Source organism: Hippichthys cyanospilos, chromosome 10 (assembly GCF_059441005.1).
Source record: "Hippichthys cyanospilos isolate Australia breed blue-spotted pipefish chromosome 10, RoL_Hcya_1.0, whole genome shotgun sequence".
Lineage (NCBI taxonomy): Eukaryota > Metazoa > Chordata > Actinopteri > Syngnathiformes > Syngnathidae > Hippichthys > Hippichthys cyanospilos.
Window position 1 is genome coordinate 21,742,447 of NC_142378.1, and position 25,967 is coordinate 21,768,413.

At 39.0% G+C, this 25,967-nt stretch overlaps 1 protein-coding gene across 1 annotated transcript in view; it reads left to right on the forward strand.

The window, feature by feature from the left end:
• Positions 1-1,013: 1,013 nt before the first annotated feature.
• The window catches only part of hcn2b (hyperpolarization activated cyclic nucleotide-gated potassium channel 2b), a 58,637-nt gene continuing 33,683 nt past the window's right edge, over positions 1,014-25,967 (forward strand). Inside the window, exons 1-2 of the mRNA XM_088426057.1 lie at positions 1,014-1,726; positions 2,813-3,236. Of these exons, the coding sequence (XP_088282183.1) occupies positions 1,233-1,726; positions 2,813-3,236 (918 nt within the window). The 5' untranslated portion in view covers positions 1,014-1,232. The remainder of the gene's footprint in view (positions 1,727-2,812; positions 3,237-25,967) is intronic.

Genomic DNA, 25,967 nt, shown 5'->3' on the forward strand with positions numbered 1-25,967 from the left:
AAAATTAGGCAGAGGGATTTTTTTGAAAACCAGAGGATGTAGCATAAGGGGAGGGGTGTCACTGATGTGTGGGGTGACTTTGGAGTCTTTAACCCAACCAAACTCAGAGCTATTGATCAATATATTGGTAAATATTGATCAGTAATCATAAAAAAATCCTTAAAATTTTGCAGAGGGATTTATTTGAAAACCTAAGAATGTAGCATAAGGCGTGGGGTGTCACTGTTGTCTGTGGTGATTTTGGAGTCCCTAACTCAACCAACAGCAGAGCTATTGATCAATATATTGGTAAATTATGGTCAATATGCATTTAAAAAATCCTTAAAATTAGGCAAAGGAATTTATTAGAAAACCAGCAGTTGTTGCATAATTGGGAGTACTTCATTGATGGTTGTAGTGATTTAGGAGGGTTTACCCCAACTCAAAAAGGGGAGCCACTGATTCTTTTTGAGGGTATAAATGATTAACAAGCATTTAAAATAAAGCCCCAAAATTTATCAAAAGAATTCATTTAAAAAACGAGTGTTGTAGTGCGATCATGAAAATGTCATGAATGCCCAGTGATTTTGGACTCCTTATATTAAACAATATTGGAGCTATAGATGAATATACAGTTTATTAATGATTTTTAAGTACACAAATTATCCAAAATTAAACAAACGCTTTTTTTATTCAAAAGCACTGTCCCAATATGATTATGTTAATGTCTTTGATTTGTTCGTTGAATTCATAATCACAAATTGTGGCGTTATTGTTTTTTTCCCCCTCCTCATCTAGTAATTTGCAGACTGTCCCTTGCGCGCTCGCCCAGCCTCTGCTGCTCATAGAGCTCAATTGCGTCTTTTCACCGAAAGAAACGGTTTAAATATTTTACAAATGTCTTTTTTTGACATTGTAGCTGGTAGTCTGTGTTACGAAGGAGGCATAAAGGCGACTTTGGTGTTTCGACGACGTTTTATCTGAGAGGTATTGATCGCGAAAGTCCGAATCTGCCAATATCTTGCCAACTTTACTTAAGTGCTTCGGAGGATGTTCGCCGCCTCGGATTAGGCACCCACACCTTGAGGAGACGCTCGCCGGGAGGAGGCGGAACTGCCAAAAGGTCCACCACCACCAACGAGCTCTTGCTCCTGCACGACGAGCAGCCTTCGGAGCCTAGCGACACCGGCTCAGCTCGACTTTTTCGGAGTAATGTAACGGAGGCTTCCGCGCTGGAACGCCAAGCCGTCTGCATGATATGCAAAAAGAACGGAGACTGTAGAAGGGAGCCCACCAGCCTGGGGAGTCTCTCACTCATATCCCGACATGAAAAGCATGCCGATAGTGTAGTAGAATCGACTGAGGGCGGCAAGGCTGCGAGCATGGACGTTTCCGGGGTGACCGAGGGATGCAGAGCCGAGGTCAAGAGCGCCGCCGCTGGGGCCGAGAAAAACGACTCCCGTGTGTCTTTCTCCAACGCGCCTGGCGCGAGAGGGCACACCCCGGCTCCGCTGTCCAGGAAGTCGTGCACAAAGGCGGCGGCCGAGGACGGCTCCCTGATCGCAGTCGACTATGGCGAGTCCAGCCGGGGCCAGACTTATATGCAGCGGCAGTTCAGCTCCATGCTGCAACCGGGGGTCAACAAGTTTTCCTTGCGGATGTTCGGCAGCCAGAAAGCGGTCGAGAAGGAGCAGGAGAGGGTCAAGTCGGCGGGGAACTGGATCATACACCCTTACAGCGACTTCAGGTTGGCTATGAGTCACACAAGTGGCCACGCTGCAAGGCTACTTAATCAAACCTTAATAACATATCCAGACTACAGTGAAGTTCATTTGACGTTTCAGCTCCAAGGACAGCTCAGTTATGTCCATTTATTATCCATCTCTCAACCCATCCGCAGTTGCTTTGACGTTTCAGCACCAAGGACAGCTAAGTTACTGTCTGTCCATGCATCCATCTGTCGGTCCATCCGCTGTCTATCATCCATACGTCAGAGCTGTTACAGAGTCAAACCTAGCTCCAGCATAAAACATTTTGCTGAACAGGCAATGTTGAGTTTTGCAAGATTTGATGATTCTTGTCATACAAATGTAATACTCTACAGTGTATACTACTGTGAAATAACACCAACAGAAAGTAAAAACTATTGTACAGTACTTGCCATTTAACGGCACAATGTAGTACTTCAATGAGCAAAGTCTTTGGCATTCAATGAATTGCATGGTTAAGATTAGGGCTCTGAATAGTGATTATTTTATTAATGAGATTGACTGAAATTGAAGATGTAAAAAATGCTCAGAATTTTTCTTGATTCCGTTTCTAAAATTATCCATAATATGTTGAAAATTAGGTAAACATACTTTTTCGAAATAAAAGCAAGTGTTTTATTCAACACAAATGTTTTTTTTTCCCTACCTTCTTGGAGGGCAGCTACAAAAATAGTGGAATTTATATTGCAGGGAAGTTCAAATTCCAAGGTTTTTTAGAGTTTTATATTTCATGTGTTATTTGAAAATGTAATTGTCAATTGTGTTAATTTGACAATCAGTTTTGGATTAGTTGTTGCATCTACAGTTCACATAAAATCTTTAAATCTTTACCGTTAAAAAGTGAGTTCTGATTATTTTTATCATCATGCTTTTCCTCATTGGGTTGTCATCACTGGCACCCTCCCGCAGTAATACATGATCAAAGGCATCTTCAGTCTTAATTTTTTGGATACTCACTGAGCTAAAACCATGCATCATGAAGTTTTGACACATTTGAGTCACTTGATTGAACAGGATCGCACAGCACCTGAAGTTTTACCATGGCACTTGTGTCTTTGGTCTAGGTTCTACTGGGACTTTACCATGCTCCTGTTCATGGTGGGCAATCTCATCATCATCCCTGTGGGCATCACCTTCTTCAAGGATGAGACTACCACACCATGGATCATCTTCAACGTGGTTTCTGACACCTTCTTCCTCATGGACTTGGTTCTCAACTTCCGCACGGGCATCGTATTTGAGGACAACACAGAGATCATCCTGGACCCCAACAAGATCAAAAGGAAGTACCTGCAGACCTGGTTCGTGGTAGATTTTGTCTCCTCCATCCCGGTCGATTACATCTTCCTCATCGTCGAGAAGGGTATCGACTCAGAGGTGTACAAGACGGCACGGGCGCTCCGCATCGTGCGCTTCACCAAAATCCTCAGCCTGCTGCGCCTGCTTCGACTATCCAGACTCATTCGTTACATCCACCAGTGGGAGGAGGTAGGAACACACTGCGCTACATCTGAACTACAGTGATACCTCCACTGATGAACGCTTAAGCTCACGAACTTTTCGCCTCGAGAACATTAAAATCGCGAGCATATAGTCTCTGCTGACTCACGGCGTCCCAGTTCGTCGCTATTATGGGACTGAAAAAGACCCCACAACAGGCTAGTGTTAAGCCAAAGAAGACATTAAAGAAAATTACGATCGAGCAGGAGGATGAGATCATTGAAAAACACGAACGAGGTGTGCGTTTGTGTGACTTAGCGTCACGGTACCAGTACACTAAGTCTACCATTGCTACCATCCTTAAGAACAAGGAAGCTATTAAGGGTGCGTGTGTGGCTAAGGGTGTTTCTGTGTTGTCTAAGCCTAAACGGTCTCAGGCAATAGAAGAGGTTGAAAAACTCCTGTTGATTTGGATTAACGAAAAGCAGTTAGCAGAGGACAGTGTGACAGTGTGAGTTTAATTACAATACAAAAGCAGATTTATTGTGTGAAGGTGAAACCTTCACACATATGTCATTCCTTGACTTTATTATTGTGTGAAGGTGAAACCTTCACTCATATGTTATTCCTTGACTTTATTATTGTGTGAAGGTGGAACCTTCACACATATGTTATTCTACCGCTTTATTATTATTATTATTGTGTGAAGGTGGAACCTTCACACATGTTATTCTACCGCTTTATTATTATTTTGTGAAGGTGAAACCTTCACACATATGTTATTCCTTGACTTTATTATTATTATTGTGTGAAGGTGAAACCTTCACACATGTTATTCCTTGACTTTATTGTGTGAAGGTGAAACCTTCACACATGTTATTCCTTTGCACATTTTCTAGTTGTGTGAAGGTGAAACCTTCACACTTATGTTTTTCTCCACCTTTATTATTATTGTGTGAAGGTGAGACCTTCACACTTATGTTTTTCTCCACCTTTATTATTATTATTATTTTTATTATTCCGACCATTTTTTAGTTTCGTTTTAACTTTTTCCCAGTTCATTCATTTCATACCGTTCAAACTTCATATCCTTCCACATATTCATGTTTAGTGCGGGTCTATTTTTCAAGTTTCAACTTTTCATCGTTTTCCTACAATTTAAGTTTTTGTACCGTAAAAATGGCCTAATGTTAAGTGAATGGGGTGGTCTTCGTACTTTATTTTTAAACTTTAACGGTTTCCGCATTTCCTGTGTCTCTGTGGCTCATGGGTATTGTGTGCCGTATACCCACTTCATGTTCGTGGGTTCAATCCCTGGCTGCGTCTTTTCGCACATTCAGTGGTTTTTTTTTTTCAGTTAATTCCGTATTTTCTTTTGGTTTCAACTCCTTCCCAGTTCATCCAATTCATGCCGTTCAAACTTCATATCATTCCACATATTCACGTGAAGTGCTTTTGTATTTTTTCAAGGTTCAACTATTCATCGTTTTCCTACAATTCACGTTTTTTTATACTATTCATATTTAAAGTATTTAGCCTTTTCAAACTGTTCTTACTTTCATTTCATCTTACTCTTCATTCCACAGTTCAACTTTTTTCAGTTTTTTAATTTGTATTATTCGTAGTTCTTCACAGACTCTCGTTCAAACATACTTCATTCTCTTTATTTACAGCTTTCACAGTGTGGGTTGACATCGCCCCCCCGTGGCCCAGTGGTAGAGTTGTCATCTTCAACATGTCCGTGCCCCGGTTCGGGCAAATCGCGTTTCACGTTTACAGTTGTTTTTTCTCTTCTGCTTTTACTTCGGATCATCCACACGTTTTATAATTCAAACATTCGTTTTTTTTTTTTTTTTTTCAGTTTTCAACTTTGTGTTATTCATATTTTTTCACACATTCACATCATTCCACAGTTCAACTTTTTTTCAATTTTTCAACTTTGTATTATTCATATTTCTTCACATTAACATTATTCCACAGTTCAACTTTCAGCTACAATTCAAGTTTTTCTACTGTAAAAATGGCCTAATGTTAAGTGAATGGTGTGATTCAAAAACATGCAGGATACAAGCCCTCGAGGACTGGAGTTTGACACCTATAGTTTAGTTGCACAAAGTACTCCATTTCCCATGATGCCATCGGGCGGCCATCTTAGAGCACTGAAGACTCCAACTCCCATCTGCCCTCATGGGCGGCCATCTTGGATATTTTATAACACGTCTCATTACCTCTCACTACTGCTTCCACCTAAGTACAGTGGGTCCCCGGGTTACGAACTTAATCCGTTCAGCGGCTACGCTCGTATCTCGAATTGCTCGTATAGCGGGCAATCCAAACCCATGTTAATTCGTGAATGCGTGCAACGCGCGCAGAAGCCTTAGGTGAGATCATCACGCTGTATACATATATTAATATTGAGTGACATAATCTACTGTACAGTTGCATTATATAACAAATACATAGGAATAATGACTTTTACCTTTGGAAAGACGTGACTTGAGCTAAATAAGCAGAATTCAACACAGTAAAGCAGATATGCTATTGCTCTTACAGTGTCACAGTAACTTTTTCAGTCAGGGTTTTCTCTACTTCCTTCCATCCCAACCAGCTGTGCCATCAAGCTAGATAAAGGCGTTCGGCCAATAGCATATCGGCACTTCTGTGATTGACGTGTGACGCCGGCCAGTGAGTGAGACCGGGTGACCTTAATCGACCAATAGCATATTGGCGTCTCCTTGACTGACTGATAATTATTCGCACTTTTTTTTTAAACGGTTGGAATGTATTGACATCTTATTGATTAAAACACATTTAAACCTGTGACGATTTTTTGTCCTGCAATCGGCACACTTAATTTCATGTCAGCTGTTTTTCCCCGACGTGAATTGAGCTGGGTGGAGGCGGAGGGGAGGTTATATGTGTTGTATTAACTAGGCACCACACTTATAGCTTGTTCGAGCGTCAGTTCACTGTTGGTTTCAACTCACAGAATTGCAACAATGGCGTTGTCCCAAAGCATGTCGGGAGGTCGCCGAGTAACATGACATGCAGTTTTGTCAAGCTACCATTATATAGCACTGTAATATCACCCGTACCAGGGTGCAGGGATTAACGTCTTGAGTTAATACGGCAACGCAGCTAGGCTATTGCTCTTACAGTGTTACAGTAACTCTTTCAGTCATGGTGCAAATCACGGAGATACTAAAACATCATCCTCTTATTTCTTCCTTTACCGCTGCTAGTAATTTTAGAAGCTATGTCTAACAGATAAAGTTTGCAAAGTCTTCAAAACATTCCGTTTTTCACTCATTTTCTCTACTTATTTCCATCCTGTCCCATCAAGCTAGATAAAGGCGTTCGGCCAATAGCATATCGGCATTTCTGTGATTGACGTGTGACGCCGGCCAATAGCATCTCCGTGAGTGAGACCGGGTGACCTTAATCGACCAATAGCATATTGGCGTCTCCTTGACTGACTGATAATTATTCGCACTTTTTTTTTAAACGGTTGGAATGTATTGACAATTAATTAAAAAAAACACATTTAAACCAATGACAATTCTTTGTCCTGCAATCGGCACATTTAATTTCATGTCAGCTGTTTTTCCCTTTAGCTGTACAAACACTACACTTAAATGGTAATATATTTAGACACCGTGAGTGAGACAGTCAGTGTGAGGTTGTAAGACCAATAGCGTTCACATTACTGCCACAAGTATCTGTTAATGATTGTAGATGACGCAACTGCTGAATATGTTGACGCAGTTAGGCGAGAACATTTATACATACTCAATGGCTGGCTTGTTGGAATGCTCGTAAGGCGAGAGGTTTGCTCGTAAGCGGAGGACAAAAATCTCCCTGATCCACGCTCGTAAGGCGAATTGTTCGCAAATCAGGGTGCTCGTAAGCCGGGGGCTGACTGTACAGCATCTGGCTTGGTTAACTTGATTCATACGTTCAGTTTTTTTCAGTTTTTCAACTCTGTATTAGTCATATTTAAAGCAGTAAAAAAACTGAAAAAGTTTGATTAGGGATCATTTTTAAATTGATAATGAGCTAAACATTTGAATGAGGTGGATTGTGGATTGATGTGAAACAGTGAAGAAATGTGAATAATACAAAGTTGAAAAACTTTGTATTTTCTCTTCTGCTTTTACTTCGGATCATCCACACTTTTTTATGATTCAAACATTCGGTTTTTGTTCAGTTTCTCAGTTTTTCAACTTTGTAGGATTCATAATTTTTCACAGATTCACATCATTCTACAGTTCAACTTTTTCAGTTTTTCATTCATCTTCAAATTCCACAGTTCAACTTTTTTTCAGTTTTTCAACTTTGTATTCATATTTCTTCACAGATTCACACCGTTCAATCGTTCCACATCATTCCACTTTTCAACTCCCAAACCTTCAACGGTTTCACCTTCACACGCAATTTCTTCAGAAATTGCACATTTTCTAGTTATTATTATTATTCTGCCGTTTTTTGGGACATTTCATCTCTTTCCCAGTTTATCCGATTCCCGCCGTTCCAATTTCATTTTATTCCACTTATTCCCATTCGGTGCGCGTGTTCTTTTATAATTCCAATTATTCATAGATTTCCCACAATTCCCTGTTTTCCACGCCAAAAATGCCATTGACTTACATTGGGTGATTTTTCATTTCAATATTACATCTTTTACATTTCATATTTTCAAAATTTAACTAATTCAGCTTGCCTTAGGGATCATTCTCATCATTCCAGTATTTCATAGTTTCCAATAATTTCCCATAATTCCATATTTTTCCCACCTTCAATATTTCATAATGCATTTCCAATGGGAGGGCTTCCCATTCATTTTCAATGGGACAATTAACATTTCACATTTTGATGTTTCCCATTTCATATTCATAACATTGAACTTATTCATTCCACCTTATGGCTCATTCCCAACAAATCAATAAATCAAAATTATTAAGAATTTCCCAATTTGAAGCTTCCTTATTTTGCATTTAATTCATTCAGCCAATTCATTTCACATTGTCATCATTACACATATTCACACAAACCAGTAATTCATAACAATATTAATAAATTTACCCATAATTCCTCATTCCCATTTTCCTCACCAAAACTTTGTAACCTTCTATCTTGGCCATTCCTGCTCCGATTCCCACCGTTCCAACTTTAATCGATTCCCCCAGTTCCCGCCATTCCATGGTAGTATCAATTTTCCTTTTCCCAGAAATCAAAAATTACCCACAATTCCACTTTTTCAGTTTTTCCCTTATATCTTTGCTATTCCTTCTCGGATTTCCACCATTCCAACTTTAATCGTTTCCCCCGATGCCCACCATTCCATTCGTGTATCCATTTTCCTCTTCCCAGAATTCAAAATTTTCCCACACTTCCACATACTGTACCTTTAATAAACCAATTCATTTTCAATGAGGTCATTCATTGTGTGGGCGTTTGGCCTTCATGGACTTCTGTTTAGGTAGACAAAGTACTCCATTTCCCATGGGGTCATCAGGTGGCCATCTTGGACACTTGGCTACATACACTGAGACTCCATTTCCCATCAACCCTCAGGGGAGGCCATCTTGGATATCTGATCAGACATCTCATGAGCGCTCAGCCCAACTTCCACCCAGGATGGCAGCCATCTTGGTTAACTCAGAACAATAAAAACGACTCTCTCCAAATGTTGAACATCCAAACTTTGAAATATAATCCCCCAAAATTCAGAATTTGTTCTTTGAGTGTATTTTTTTTCTTCCTTTTTGAAATTTTGTGATATTTTACAAAATTCAAAGAATTGTTGTTTTTTTTCACTTCATGACTACAGGTGTTTGTCCGATTCAGTCCGATTCAGCGTTTAACCGTTCATCTTGACCCTGCCATTGACCTCCGGGTGTCATTTACCCAGAATGCATCTTTTTTGCATAAGTAATAGCCCCCTAAAACTCGCGAAAAATCAGATTTTTTTATGTTTCCTCTTGTGATATCTCCATTTGCGTCCGACCTCTACTTATCGTTCCAACTTTAGGTGTTTCCCATTATGGGTTAGATTGCCAAGAACACCCTCGCACCAACAATTTCAAGTTTTTCCCATTTTTTTACCCATAATTCCTCAGTTAATTGTTCTTGCCAAAACATTGTAACCTTCTGTCTTCGCCAATCTTCATCCGATTCCCACCGTTCCGACTTTAATCGATTCCATTCATCCCTGCCAATTCATTGGTGTATTCATTTACCTCTTACCAGAATTCAAAAATTTCCCACAATTCCACATACTGTACCTTTAATGAACCAATTCATTTTCAAGGAGGTCATTCATTGTGTGGGCGTTTGGACTTTGTGGACTACTGTTTAGGTAAACAGAGTACTCCATTTCCCATGGGGTCATCAGGTGGCCATCTTGGACACTTGACTACTGAGACTCCATTTCCCATCAACCCTCAGGGGCGGCCATCTTGGATATCTGATCAGACATCTCATTTAGTTTTTCCCTTCTATCTTTGCCAGTCTTCATCCGATTCCGACCGTTCCAATTTCAATCGATTCCCCCGATGGCCTCTATTCCATTTTTACCCACAAATCAAAAATTACCCACAATTCCACTTTTTCAGTTTTTTCCTTATATCTTTGCCTTCTTTCATCCGATTTCTACCGTTCATACTTTAATCGATTCCCCCAAGTCCCGCCATTCAATGGTGGTATCCATTTTCTACTTCCCAGAATTCAAAATTTACCCACAATTCCATTATTTCAGTTCTTCACTTATATCTTTGCCACTCTTCATCCGATTTCGACCGTTCCTACTTTAATCATTTCCCCCAATAGCCGCCCATCCATTTTTACCCACAATTCAAAAATTACCCACTATTCCACTTTTTCAGTTTTTCCCTTATATCTTTGCCATTCTTCATCCGATTCCTACCGTTCCGACTTTAATTGATTTTCCCAAGTCCCGCCATTCCATGGTGGTATCCATTTTCTTCTTCCCAGAATTCAAAAATTACCCACAATTCCATTTTTTCAGTTTTTCCTTTGTATCTTTGCCATTCCTGCTCCGATTACCACCGGTCCAACTTTAACCGATTCCCCCAATGCCCGTCCATACATTTTTACCCACAATTTAAAAATTACCCACAATTCCACTCTTTCAGTTTTTCCCCTATATATTTGCCATTTTTCATCCAATTCCGACCGTTAAAACTTTAATCGATTCCCCCAAGTCCCGCCATTCCATTATGGTATCCAATTACTTCTTCCCAGAATTTAAAATTTACCCACAATTCCACTTCTTCAGTTTTTCCCTTATATCTTTGTCATTCTTCATCCGATTCCGACCGTTCCAACTTTAATCTATTCCCCCCAATGCCCGCCCACCCATTTTTATTCAAAATTCAAAAATTACCCACAATTCCACTTTTTCTGTTTTTCCCTTCTATCTTTGCCATTCTTCATCTGTTTCCGACGTTCCAATTTTATTTGATTCCCTGATGCCTGCCATTCCATTTTTACCCACAATTCAAAATTTACCCACAATTCCACTTTTCAGTTTTTCCCTTCTATCTTTGCCATTCGTTATCTTATTCCGACTGTTCCAACTTTAATCAATTCCCCCAATTTCCGCCATTCCACATAATTCAAAACCTCTCCCTTCAGGTGTTTCACCTTCACACGCAATTTCTTCAGGAATTGCACATATTCTAGTTATTATTATTCTGCCGTTTTTCGGTAAGTTTCTTCTCTTTCCCAGTTTATCCGATTCACGCCGTTTCAATTTCATCTTATTCCACGTATTCCCATTCGGTGCGCGTGTATTTTTATAATTCCAATTATTCATAGATTTCCCACAATTCCCTGTTTTCCGCGCCAAAAAACCCATTGACTTACATCGGGTGATTTTTCATTTCATTATTACATCTTTCACATTTCATATTTTCCAAATTTAACTCATTCATCTTGCCTTAGGGATCATTCCCATCATTCCAGTAATTCATAGTTTCCAATAATTTCCCATAATTCCATATTTTTCCCACCTTCAATATTTCATAATGCATTTCCAATGGGAGGGCTTCCCATTCATTCTCAATGGGACATTTAACATTTCACATTTTGATGTATCCCATTTCATATTCATAACATTTAACTTATTCATTCCACCTTATGGCTCATTCCCAACAATTCAATAAATCACAATTATTAAGAATTTCCCATAATTCCATATTTTCCACCTATAACAATTTGTTATTCATTCCCAAAGGCAGATTTTACTTTTTCTACTTGAAGCTTCCTCATTTTGCATTCAAATCATTTAGCTAATTAATTTCACATTGTCATCATTACACATATTCACACATACCAGTAATTCATAACAATATTAATAATTTTACCCATAATTCCTCATTCCCATTTTCCTCACCAAAACTTTGTAACCTTCTATCTTGGCCATTCCTGCTCCGATTCCCACCGTTCCAACTTTAATGGATTCCCCCAATTCCCGCCATTCCATGGAGGTATCCATTTTCCTTTTCCCAGAAATCAAAAATTACCCACAATTCCACTTTTTCAGTTTTTCCCTTATATCTTTGCCATTCCTTCTCGGATTTCCACCATTCCAACTTTAATCGTTTCCCCCGATGCCCACCATTCCATTTGTGTATCCATTTTCCTCTTCCCAGAATTCAAAATTTTCCCACAATTCCACATCCTTTAATAAACCAATTCATTTTCAATGAGGTCATTCATTGTGTGGGCGTTTGGCCTTCATGGACTTCTGTTTAGGTAGACAAAGTACTCCATTTCCCATGGGGTCGTCAGGTGGCCATCTTGGACACTTGGCTACATACACTGAGACTCCATTTCCCATCAACCCTCAGGGGCGGCCATCTTGGATATCTGATCAGACAGCTCATGAGGGTTCAGCTCAACTTCCACCCAGGATGGCGGCCATCTTGGTTAACTCAGAACAATAAAATCAACACTCTCCAAATATTGAACATCCAAACTATTAATTATAAGCCCCCAAAATTCAGAATTTGTACTTTGAGTGATCTTTTTTTCTTCCTTTTTTAAATTTTGTGATATTTTACAAAATTCAAAGAATTGTTGTTTTTTTCACTTTAATGTCAGATTCAGTCCGATTCAGCGTTTAACCGTTCATCTTGACCCTGCCTATGACCTCAGAGAGTCATTTACCCATAATGCATCTTTTTTGCGTTAGTAATAGCCCCCTAAAACTCGCGAAAAATCAGATTTTTTATGTTTCCTCTTGTGATATCTCCATTTGCATCCAACCTATACTAGTCGTTCCAAATTTAGGTGTTTCCCATTATGGGTTAGATTGCCAAGAACACCCTCGCACCAACAATATTCTACAACAACAACACATATTCTAGTTATACATGAAATAAGGTATATCTTTGTGTAGTTTTAAGGCTTATTTAGTAGAAATTTATTTTTTTATGGGGACCTGGGAACGGATTATTCTTGATTTAATGGTTTCTTATGGGAAATAAATGTTCGGAAGATGAACTTTTCGCCTTACACACACTTTCTGGGAACCAGTTATGTTCGTGAGCTGAGGTATCACTGTACTAAAAAGTAAGTAATATTACTACAGATGGGTGAGTACCGAAACCAAGTATCAGTATTGTGTCGACCATATAGTGAGGTATCGAGCACTCACAAAGTCTGCCCAAAGTAGCTATTGACACTGATGACAAAGAATTTGATATTGAGTAGATCTTGCCAAGCAGGAGTTAGCGCTATATCAGTCAATCTTGCCAAGCAGGAGTTAGCGCTATACTTTGGCAGTTTGACATATTGGCCAGTCAAAGAATAGTGGCTAAGGTGGTGGACCCAAAATGCAAGAAAGCAGGTTGCAATCAGAAAAACATAATTTAATATGAAGATAACAAATGGAAAACAAAGTCGACAACTGTCGACAAAGTAACAAACCAAAACTTACGACAAAATTCTCGAATACTAAAACTCATGGAACTAATCAATAGAACAATCCTGCATCGACAATAACAATAACAAGAACAATAACAACAACAAGAACTGGAAGGAAACAGGAAACTAAATATATGTTTCCGCACCATAAGGCGCACTTAAAAGCCTTATTTTTTTTAAAAAGCTGATGGTGCGCCTTATAATCAGGTGTGCCTTATATATGGATCAATATTGAGATTGGGATTATTAGATGGAGAATGAACTGATAAAGTTTTACCTCTTTTGTGTGTTTACAGTTGAACAAGGTCGTTCATATTGACATTGAGTTATTCTGCGATTGACAGTTTAGAGTTATTATTTGAGTTATTATTTTTATTACTTTGAGTATTACTATATTGTGATTGAAAAAGTTTTAAAATATGTCATTAATTGAGGATGCGCCTAATAATTCAGTGCACCTTATAAATGGAAAAAGTTTTAAAATACAGTGATCCCTCCTACTTCGCGGTCTCAGATATTGTGGTCTCAGTACTTTGCGAGTTTTTCCAGCAAAAATTAAAAATATTTCAAAATAAAAAATAATTTAAAAAATGTGCAAAAATCGAAAAAATTTGAAAAAAGCAAAAAAAAAGTACATTATACAGTACTGTATTCATCAAATAACTAAGTAATATTAGTTAATAACTATGTTAAGAATTCTTCAAGCTTTAGAGTTCGTGACGTTTTTATCTTATTTTGAAATGCATGCTTTTAATTTGTCGGGTCGCGTTGTATTTCCGTTTCCTGTTTTACTTTTTTTTTTCTTTTTTTTTATTGCATAACCTAATCATACGAAGATTCAACACAGTACAACATCACTGACCGAAGATTGTACAAACAGTATAAAAGAACATACAAAAGTAAAACAAAAATAATAAAATAAGAAAAGTATATACGCTAGGGGGATAAAAAAAAAACATTATATAAATATGTTTAACATAGAGCAAGCAGTTATAGTTTTAATTGCTTTTCGTTTCAAGGAACGCTGAATAGAATAGGTATAATGAGTAATTTTTTTCTAAAAACAAGAAAACATGGCTTTTTGCCTGTAAATTTACATGTATGAATATGAAACTTAGCCATGATAATAATGAGATTAATTATATGTATATGAATACTTTTCTGTGCATTATACTCCAGGTGACCAAATAAAACATTCTTCCAATACAAAAAAAAATCACTCAACATTTTCAGTAATAGAAGAGCAGAGGTTTTTCCAGAAAATTTTCACAAATGGGCAGTGCCAAAATAAATGCACAACCGTTTCTGGGCATTCAGAGCAGAAACTACAAGTAACATCTATGTCTTTCTTGAATTTTGTTTTTATATATTTTTTGGCAGGGTAGAATCTATGAAGGAGTTTGAATGATATTTCTTTTACTTTATTGGTGATCAAATAGTGATTAGTAGCCAGGCCCTCTTCCATGCCAAAACACCCACCGAACGACTCCAGAATGAATTCACATATGGCAATGAGATAAATCTTTTTGGAATAAGGCTCTTATAGATCTGTTGTTATTCCGAGAATTATTACAAAAACAGGCCTTGCCTATATGAGTGTCAGCTGAAGATAACAAGGGCAGATGTTGACCATTAAATCTTGGCTGAGAATTAAATAACATACAAACTCCAGAGGGTATCACACCAAAGACCTTTGCATAATCAACAGTAGATACCGGGATGTTGTATAATGCCAGAAACTCTTCATAAGAAAAAAGAAGACCATCCCTTTTAAATGGCTGGTCTACCCGTATATTGTTATTAAACCAATATTCGATAAAGAGTTTTGCGTTTGAATAAAATGTCCTTGTTATTCCGAAATAAAATAGTTATCAGGTGAAAAATTGTGTTTGTAAATGAGGGACCATGATAGAAAAGCTTGACGATGAAAAGCAGACAATTTTACAGGAATTTTGTCAATATTAAAGTTACCGACCGAAAAAAAGTTTAGACCACCCAACTTAGACATCAAATGAAAAGGTATACTATTCCAAATGGAGGTTGGGTTTCTGAAGAATTGATTTAGCCAATTTATTTTAAAGGATTCAAGATTTAGAGTGCAAAAATCCAAAAAATTAAACCCACCATTATCATAAGAGTTCATCTGAACAGATTTCTTAACGTGGTGTATCCTATTTTTCCATATAAAATTGAACATCACTTTATCAACCTCCTTTATTAATTTGTTATCGAGATGGAGAACCAAAGCCGCATAAGTCAGACGGGATATACCCTCTGCCTTGGTGAGTAAAACTCTTCCTCTTAACGAGAGGTCCCTTAGAAGCCAGAGGTTCAATTTTGTTTTAGTTTTTTGTAAGATAGGACTAAAGTTTAATGAGAGTCTCCTTTGTTGATCTTTAGTAATAAATATTCCTGGATACATAACTTCCTTTTTTATTGGGATACCATAAAGGGCAGATCTATAACACTCCTTAACAGCCATGAGTTCACACTTTTTTACATTTAAATATAAACCAGAAGCATTTGAAAACTCATTAACTATTTCAAAGGCAGTAGGAATTTAATTTTCATCTTGCAAAAAAAAATGTGGCGTCATCAGCCAGCTAGGTTATGATCAATTCTTTATGAATAATATAAATACCTTTCAGAGTAGTAGATTGTTAGAATAATTATTGTTAGAATAATTATAGATATAGTGATTATACATTTGCTACAAAATATTAATGCTCGCAATGAAGAAATGCTTTGCTGCGTGAATGAATAAACACATACTGAATGATAATAATGAATGAATAAACTGCTGATGTACTGCTAGGTATGTTGATGGTACGCTGGGAGAATGAGTGCACTGTTTGTGGGAAAAGAACTGTCTCGTCATTGTTTTCTTTCAAGCAGAAGGAAGGCCGCTCAAGCCTGCCAGTCGGAGCGTTCCCACACCTGTGACTCTTATCGATGTTTTTGCTATGCATTATCAGAATGTTTCGCTACGTATTTTTTCATACATGCATTAGTTTCTCACCCACATGCTCACACATAGAAGGACAAGTACACAAGGTCCCGGCCATAGACTTGCGTTTTTCCCTGCCCCTTGAGGGCCGGGACTTTCATGTAGTTAGGGATCTCTGTAACAAATAAAAGTAAGGGGAGTCGGAGAGATTGGCAGAGCGCAGAATTGTCCTTGGCCGGTTCCTCTTCGCTCCCCTCATGCATGAGTTGGGAAGATTGCCTTGTCTCCTTTTTTGTGTACAATTTCTTACAAATGTCTGACAAATGAACCTGACATAGATTTAACATGATCTGCCAATAGCTGAGCCACCAACAGGAAGAGATACGGGGAGGTGGGGCAACCTTGCCTAATTCCTCTAGATAAATTAAATCTAGGGGATGTACCTCCCATCAGTTTAATAGAACTGTTACCATCCTTATAAAGCGTTTTAATGGCTGTAGAGAAAAAATTACCAAAACCAAACTTTTTTAGAAATTGTAAAATAAACTGATTTTCCACTGTATTGAATGCCTTCGACAGTCTAGAAATAATATGAAACCATTAGTGTCAATTAAGTCAGGGTAATCTAAAATGTCCAAAACTAGTCTGATATGGTTTGTTATGTGTCGTTTTGCCATGAAACCTGATTGTGATTCGTCAATAATCGAGTCCAAGACCAATTTAAGTCTCTTAGACAAAATAAGAGCAAATATTTTGTAATCATTATTGAGCAAACAGATTGGACGCCAATTGTCAATTAATAATGAGTCTTTATTAGGTTTGGGAATCAGTATAGTCAACCCTTGAGTCATGGTAGTTGGGAGATTTTCTATTTCTATACATTCTGTAAACACTTCAAATAAAAAGGGAGCCAGGTCATTGGACAATAACTTGTAGAATTCTGAGGTCAGTCCATCCGTACCTGGCGATTTGTTATTTTTTAGATGAGTGGTTGCATTTTTTATCTCCTCAAGCATAATAGGCTCATCACATAATGTCTTTTCTTTCTTAGTAATAGATTTAGGAGTAAGTGAGTTTAGAAAGTTATCAGCTGAATTTTGACAGAAGTTAGGGCTGTATAATTCTCTGTAGAAATTACCACAAAAAGTTGAGATGACTTGAGTCCTCTGTAACAACTCCATCAATGTTCAGTTTAGCAATACTATTGTTATTGGAATGATGCTTTTTTAAAAGCAAAAAAATAACGAGTATTTTGTTCTCCTTCTATCCATTTTGTTCTAGATCTAACGAAGGCACCTCTTGCTTTTTGGCTATATAAGTCATCTAATCTAATTTGCAAATTTGCTAATTCCAGTTGCTCCTCCTCTGACAATGTATCTGTGTTTCTAAGTGACAAATGAGTGATCCCTTTTATTATAGTTTCCTCTTCAGCTCTTCTAGCTTTGGCTTTAAGACTACCACTTTTTCTTAATAATTTACCAAACTCAAATTTAAACAGTTCCCAATTATTACCAAATTGTTTTTCTGCTTTAGCTTTGGACCAAAAGTATGAAATCAGATCTGTGACATCCTTTTTAACGTCATCTTGTAGTAATAATGAGTGATTGAGTTTCCAATAGGCTGACTGAGGAATACTGTTTTTAGAGGATGATAATGATAATTTAATGTATATGGCTTTATGATCTGTAAGAGGTGTGGGCAATATATCCACATCAATATGATCTTTGTTAAAGTTCTCAGAAACTAACCAAAAGTCTATTCTCGACTGATTGGAACCTGACTTATTGCTCCATGTGAATGAGTTATTATTATAAAATTTAACTCTCCAAATATCCGCAAGGCTGAATCTATCCATAAAGGCTTTTAGAATAGAACCAGTTCTATTTTTCTGACCAGGAGGCCATTTACCCATACTGCTATCCAAGATAATGTTAAAGTCCCTTCCTAATAATAAAGTTGCATTTGGAAATTTGACTAACCAGCCTATCAAAATGTTCTCTATAGACAGAATGAGATTGTCATTTTCTTTTCTTGTGTTGTATCCATAAATATTGGCTATTAAAAATACTAGGTCATTGAGTGTAATCACTTGACAAATAAAGTGATCATTTGTATCATATTCTGTAAATAGGACATCACCATTAAACCTGTTTTTCAAAGTAGACAACCCTGCTGAACGCTCTGTACCGTGAGAAAGCCAAATAGAGTTGCCCCACTGACATCTCCAAAAATTGGCATCGTATATGATGGAATGAGATTCTTGTAAATAAAAATAATCTGACCTAAACTGCTTGGCAAAAAGAAATAAAGCTTTTTGTTTATCATTATTATGTAACCCCCTAGCAGTAAGTGATACAAAAGATAAAGTTAACAGAATACAACAAATAACAATGAACAAACAAACGTAGAATTGTGTTAACTGAGATAAGCTTGATGAGAACGAAGTGCTGAGATCAGCGTGGCAATTGTATTATAATAACTAAGCAAGTCTGACTGAGAATCAGTGGAAATTTGGCAGTATTTCTTCACATTATCAAGTGGAACGACTAGATATTATACTCATAACGTTATTTACCAAGTAAAAAACAAAACAATAACTCGTTATAGAGTAAAGTGTCAGATAACTTTAAGACATCACATGAACCTGAGAAATTATATAGGCTAAGAGCAAACCTGTGTCTTTACTTAAAGAATATAAACTGTAGTAATAACCCATATCTAGGGAGGGATTTCTGCACCATTTATGAAACCTCTTCATCCCACAAAGTAGGCTTGCTTCCCCTCTTCGCGCGCTTTCTTTATAGTCGGCCACAGTTTCTGCCTGTTCTCTCTGTCCTCCTTTGTGAAGTCCTCGGTAAAGCGCAGTCCCTTGTCCTGAAGAAAAGCATTGTTCTTAGCCGCTTTCCAAACAGCATCTCTGTAACGGCGCGCGATGAACCTGACGATAATACCACGGGGTCTTGGGTTGTTCAGGCGCTGTTTCACCACACGATGAACGATATCTATGGTCTCATGTATCTTCTCCCTCACGGGAGTACCCTTTGGCATACGTTTATCATCTCTGCGCACACGTTCTCCTTTTCACCTTCTGGTATACCATAACGTCTTAAGTTCCATCGGCGGCCAAAGCTTTCCAAATCTGAGACCCAATTCATGCATTTCATGGCAGATTCCTCGGTTCTCTCCACTCGTTTTTCAATAGAGACAATCTTCTCCTTCATACCTTTTAGTTCGGCCCGGACAGAGTCCACCATTTTCTCAATCGCGTCACTCCTTGAGTTGATAAGATCGGCCAGTGTACGAACAGCTTCTTCAGAGTTGAGAGCTTTGTGGATAGTGGGTTTTTTGGCAATTAGAGGTTTACTCGGAGTCAGTGGCAATGGAGAAAACGCTTCCTTGTCATCCAATTGTGGATCATTTTCCATCACGTGAGCGTCGTGCTCATTAGCACGGCTGCTGCTAGGTTCACTTTTTCTTTTTTTCGCAGATTTCTTCATTTTTCGTGCGAGCCCACTTTCACACACCCAAAAGTGTTAGGGAAGGTTCAACAATCCACTTCATCCGTTTATCTTCGCCAACTGCTGCAATTATTACTTTCACAGACTTTTAGTGCTTAGAGCTCGACAACTTTCTGACTTGACACGCCGCCATTTTGCCCGGCTCCCTCCTGTTTTACGTTCTGTGCGTCATTCGGCTCGTTACGGTGACGTAGTGAATGACAACGTAAGCTTATATTTATAGTTTATTATCATTTATGTTGATAACGCACGCTACTGCCTATGTTTATTAAGCGATGAGTGTTTATTCTGTTTGTGTTCGTTTGTGTAGAGGTTGCACTTTATAGTTAGTAGTTGTTAGTTGTCTAACCTGCTAATGTCGACTAAAATACAGTAAATTCATAGATTAAAGTTTGGCAAGTGTTTATATGTTAGTTGACTGACTTTAACATTGTTGTTGATTTATTATTCAACAGATACTACATGATACACCATACATGAGCCAAAATAAATGTGAAGTTCAACGTGATGACTTGTGTGCTCTTTCACCGGAGTCTTGGTGCAGATAACCAGTGCTGAGAACAAATTCTCAACAAACTAAGTAATATAAGTTATTTAATGAATATACAATAATGTTAACAATGTTAATAAGGATAATGTAATGTTAAATAATAGGAGAAAGGAAATAAAATACAAAAAAAAAAAGGATTGTTTATAGTTACTGCGGCTATATTGGGGCGTACGTGGAAATCTAGGAACTGATACCCTACTTCGAGGGTTTCAGACTTCACGGGGGGTTAACACCCCCCATTAACCGCGAAGTAGGAGGGATCACTGTATGTCATTAATTGATGGTGCGCCTTATAATCCGGTGCGCCTTATAGTGCGGAAAGTACAGTTCTCAAAATTAACCAGACAACAAGGAGCACCTTGAAACAATCAGAAGAAGAAGCTGATTAGTCAACACAAGAGAAGCAGAACAGAAAACCCCGACGCTAACTAAAATCACAAACACAACACAACATGACATTATCATTTGAAAAGGTTTTCACTTGATCAGAATCAGTTAGATTAACTTCTCTCTTTTCAATGGGATGGGGTCATCAGTTGTGTTGTGCAGAAATCAAGTTAATACTCAGCTAACAGTCCAATTGGAAAACTGTTCAAATTCATTTTATAAGCAGAACCCATTCGTAAGTAAAAAAAAATGACTGGTCATCCTTACTTGTCATCCTAAGAAATTGATCGAAAAGGCGTATCCAAACTTTTGTTCTGTACTTTACATTTTACAAAGTTACTTAGAGCAGGGGTGTCAAACTCGTTTAAGCTTGTGGGCCACATAGAAGAAAATCTATTTCCAAGTGGGCCGGACCAATAAAATAATGGTATACTGTATAGTTATATCATATTAAAACAACAACTTCAAATGAATTATTTTTTAAATGCTTTTCAAAATCGTACAACATCACGATAAATCATAAAACATTCACATTACTATTAATCATAAAACTTTTTAAGTTTCATTTATTGAAAACATTCAGTAAATACTTTCTTACACAATCTCGCGGGCCAGATTCAACCCATTTTGTTAGCCAGAACCGGCCCGTGGGCCCTATTTTGTACACCAATTTTCTATACCACCGGTGTCAAAACCAGTTTAATCATGAGCCAAATTGTATAAAAGTCAATATAAAGTCAAATCAATTTGAAATATGATTGTCACACATTTATCTAGTTTTAAGATCAGAGGCCGTTTAAAATTGTTCAAAAGAGGGATTGGTAACAAAGTTAAAGTTGAAGACAACTTGCAAATTTGATATTATAGTCAGAAACGAAGTCATAATTAGCATTTTGCGGGCCACGTTAATAGCTGTGATGGGCCCAAATTGGCGCCCAGGCCTTCAGTTTGACATCTGTGACGGCATTGTACTGCTGGGCAAAATGCCTATGCCAGAATGGCAGATACAATGAATTTATTTGCAGTGTTAAGTCATGAGGCGTAAACTGATAAATTCCTTTTATGCAGTTTACTGTATGTAGTAGTTATTCCTCTACTGCAGTGCTAGTGGGGCACGAGGTGATAAGAGGGCAGGGGGCACAGATGACCCCGGAGAAGTGTAATTGCAATTAAATACAAATTTTTATTCATTATTTAAATATTCAGGCACTTTGATGTACTTTTATTTTCTATTTTAGACTAAGTTAGACTAACCCGTGTAAACGCTGTAAAAAATAATGAATAGTCGTTGAGTTGATTCATATTGTTTTTTTTCTTCTGTTAATGTTAAAAAAAGATACAGGTTTCGATATACAATTTTTATAGATAATAATCTTTTTTATTGAAATCGCGTCGAGGGGGTTAGGGTTAAAAGTTTTCTCTTTCCTAGTGGGGGCTTGGCAAAATATAATTGAGAAGCACTGCTCTACTGTCTACAGTGGGGGTGGATAATGATTCCAGACATTTTGAGTTATGACTATGCTCATGGAAGGAACTAAACCCATTTTCAAGGCACCAGGAAAGTTATCAGACGAAAAGTTGGAATTTGATCATGTTTTTCACATGCAAGAAAAGTCGTCATACATGTCCAAGAACAATGTCATGATTCTAGAAAAGGTACCTGAGGTTGGTAAAAAAGTGCTATGTGTGCAAAGTTCTTTTACCATCCAGTAGGATTTAGGATTTTGACTGTCAGACATTGTGTGTACATACATAAATTGTATTAAATGTGCTTAGTAATTGATGGCCAATAGGTCATGCTTAGTGATCTCCTAATCATAGTATGGGTGTTTAATGTGTCTGTGAATAGCCCTCTCACTCACAGCCATAAGTGCACCACACTTACTGTATGTAATGCCATGATGTCATGAGTCCGTTTCCGACATGACGAGCAGTGGGGTAGTTTTTAGTAAAAGTCCCTACATTTGCGACTGAGCAAGACTGCGTTTTAACAGGCTAGAATGCTTCAAGACTCCACGTTAGCACTGAGCGTGCAAGTGTTATTGCAGTACATTAGGTTAGCATTTCTATAAAGTGATGGTCTTTTGAAAAAAACAAAACATTGGGGGAGGAGGTGATTTCCAAGTGAGCCCAACAGCAAAAACATTACAGACATCCCTCCTCAGCTAAATATTGACAACATTTTCAGCCCACACGAACCTCATTTCAATCAATTTGCATGTACAATTTTGGCAGAAATAAATGCAGTATTTTTTATCCTTAAAATCTTCTGTGACAAATCCACAATTTCAAGTTTATTTCAGCATTTCTATTTTATATATTTTACTGTAGCACTAGTTTAACCAGCATAAAAGTGTGTGTATTTCATCATTCTTTTAATTAATATCCCCCCACCTCAACAGTTGACCAGGTTGAAGATGGTGACTGATTGTAGGGGAGCATCAAAACAGTTGGGAATGCGGATGAAGGCTACAGCAGGAAGAAGGTCTCCAGTCATGTTGGATTCCATGCCACTAGACCCAGGCCCTCTCCCCGTCAAGGACTGTGTGGTGGCTGTCTGTGCAGCAGCCACCCCACATTAAACAACGTCACAAACAGGCGCCCTCCACAGGCGTCCTCCACAGGGATTCCACCCTAACATCCTTGATTACAGCCCCATGGCGACCAATGAGTGGCAAACGGGGGCAGGATTGTGAGATCTGGAAGGCTCTAGTCACGGATTGGCACATTAGGCGGTGGGTGTTAAGATTCAGTTGCTGGGCTCTTGGAACAAGGCAGAAAGAGCCCTTCGGCAGCTGCACCCATGACTGAGCAGCCCTTTCACTTGGCTCACCCCATATGGGGAGGGGGCTAGCAAAGATGCCCTAAAGATAGCCTGCCTTAGATCTCCCGATTGGATTACCGCATGCAGAGGGATCACTGCTTGCGATTGAAAACATAAAATAATGGACATTGGAGCCTGGAATGTGTGCACTGTAATGGATAGTGCACCCAGTGACAGACAGAGAGAAGAACTGCGATCATTGCTAGAGAACTGAGGAGGTGTCGGATTGACCTAGCTGCCCTTTCTGAGACCAACCCGGCAGACGGAGGAAAACTAAAGGAGAAGAAAGGTGACTACACTTTCTTTTGGAAAGGGAAAGCTGCTGATGAGCCCAGGATCCATGGTGTTGGGTTCACCATCAGGAACCAACTCATCAGTCACCTCTCTGAACTTCCTGTGGGGATCAATGAGCGTCTCATGACCATCCGTCTGATGCTTGACCACAACCAGATGGCAACAGTTGAGAGTGCCTATGCCCCTACCCTAGACTCTGGAAGTAGCAGGAAGTAAAAGAGACCTTCTACGCCTACCTAGGATAAGATTACTCTCCCAGGAGATTTCAACGGCAGGGTAGGCCGAGACCAAGACCTCTGGAAGTGGAAATGGGAAAGTAAGACATTGGGAACATCAAGCCTGAGAACTCAAGAACTCCTAATGGACAGAAAGAGCTCTGGAAGTCCAGAGACTGTCAGACTCTGGTGATACCAGAGGCTTTTTCAGTGCCACCAAGACTGTTAATGGTCCAAGCTACCGTGGCCTAAACCCCTTGAGCTCGAAGGACGGGCAGGAGCTGCTGTAGGACAGCAAGTCTTTCAACACACGGTGAAAGAGCACTTAGGAACCCCTCAACCGTAACAGCACAACTGACCCAGACAAAGGCTTTTGAAACTGTAGACCGCTAGGCTCTGTGGAGTATACTAACAAGGCACGGCTGCCATAAGAAGTAAATCAGGATACAGAGGCCTCTACATGATGGCATGTAAGCCACAGTGCTCACCAACAGCAGCTATGAGTCAAAGCCCTTAAGAGTAGAAACAGGTGTCAAAAAGGAAGCATTATTGCACCAACCCTGTTTGCAGTCTTCATTGCTGCAATGCTACATCTTATTGGCGAAGAGCTGCCTCAGGGGGTCCCAATTGTTTACAGGACTGATGGCAGGCTTTTCAACCTGCTCAGGTTCAAGCTAAGAGCAAGGTCTCCAACACTACCATCATGGAGCTCCAATAGGCTGATGACAATGCAATCACAGCACATTCTGTCGAGGACCTCCACGGCATCTTGAATGCGTTTGCTAGCTTTGAACATCACAAAGACCCAGGTCCTAGATCAGCCCCCATTCAACCAACCATCTAATCAACTCAACATTAAATTGGATAACACCCCCCTTGTAAGCGTTGACCACTTCCAAGTGAGCCCAACAGCAAAAACATTACAGACATCCATCCTCAGGTCAACCATCGCCTGAGCTGTGCCAGTGGAGCGTATGCAAGACTCAGGAAAAGAGTCTGTGAGGACCAGGATTTAAAGACCCAAACAAAACCCTACTTTGCTATATAGAGCTGAGTCATGGACCACCAATAGAGCCCTGGAAGGACATCACCAAAGATCTCTGCAGAATATCCTGAGGATTAGCTGGGGAGAAAGACAGCATCAACGTTCTGGAGGACGCAAACATGCTTAGCATCGCCACCACAATAATGCAGCACCAACTCCGATGGTCAGGTCATGTCATCCGCATGCCCAACACACGCCTCCCCAAACAGATTCTCTACTCACATCTCAAGGAAGGTCAGCCAGCTGCCAGCGGCCAAAAGATGCATTTCAGGGAAAACATTAAAATCAGTCTGAAGAAATTTAACATCACATCAAATGAGTGGGAGCACCTTGCACTGGACAGGGGCACTTGGAAAAAAATCCTTGTAGAAAGATGCTGCATGTCATGAAATGGAATTCCGTAGCGTCACAGAGACAAAGCGAAGGCACTGCAAGGAAAAACAGAAAAATGCTCCGCCATCACAAACCACTTTGACTTTCCCTTGCCCACAATGCACCAAAATATGTGGATCATGGATCAGCCTCAATAGCCATCTGAGGACCCACAAGTAGATGACTCTATGAAGAGGACAGTCATACTCGCTTTGAGTCACTGTCGATGATGAATTAATATTCAGTTTTAACCACTTTGTCATGTTTGGGTTGGGGTTTATTATTATTCTGGTTTTGTGGGGTTTTGTTCATGTTTCTCTTTCCCTCGTGTCTGCCTTTTCTTGTTTGTGTTCTCATTAGTAAGATTTCGTCCACCTGTCTGCTTACCCCGTGTCAGCCAATATGGTTTGCCTGCCTTTCGTGCCTGTCCAGGTGTTCTGCATTTTCCAAATTTAGTATCAGTGAATATAAGTCCCATTTTAGTTCAGTTTAGTTGTCGGGTGACCGTCTTTGTCATACGACCCGAGTATTCACTGCCTGCCTGTCCGAGTAGTCCCCCGTCAACTTGTCAGTGTTTCCCTGCTGTTCCCCATGAGTTTGTTTCAGTTTTGGGTCTTGTTTTTTACTTTCAAAGTAGCAACTTTGTAGTGTGTCAGCACACTGACACATTGTGTTA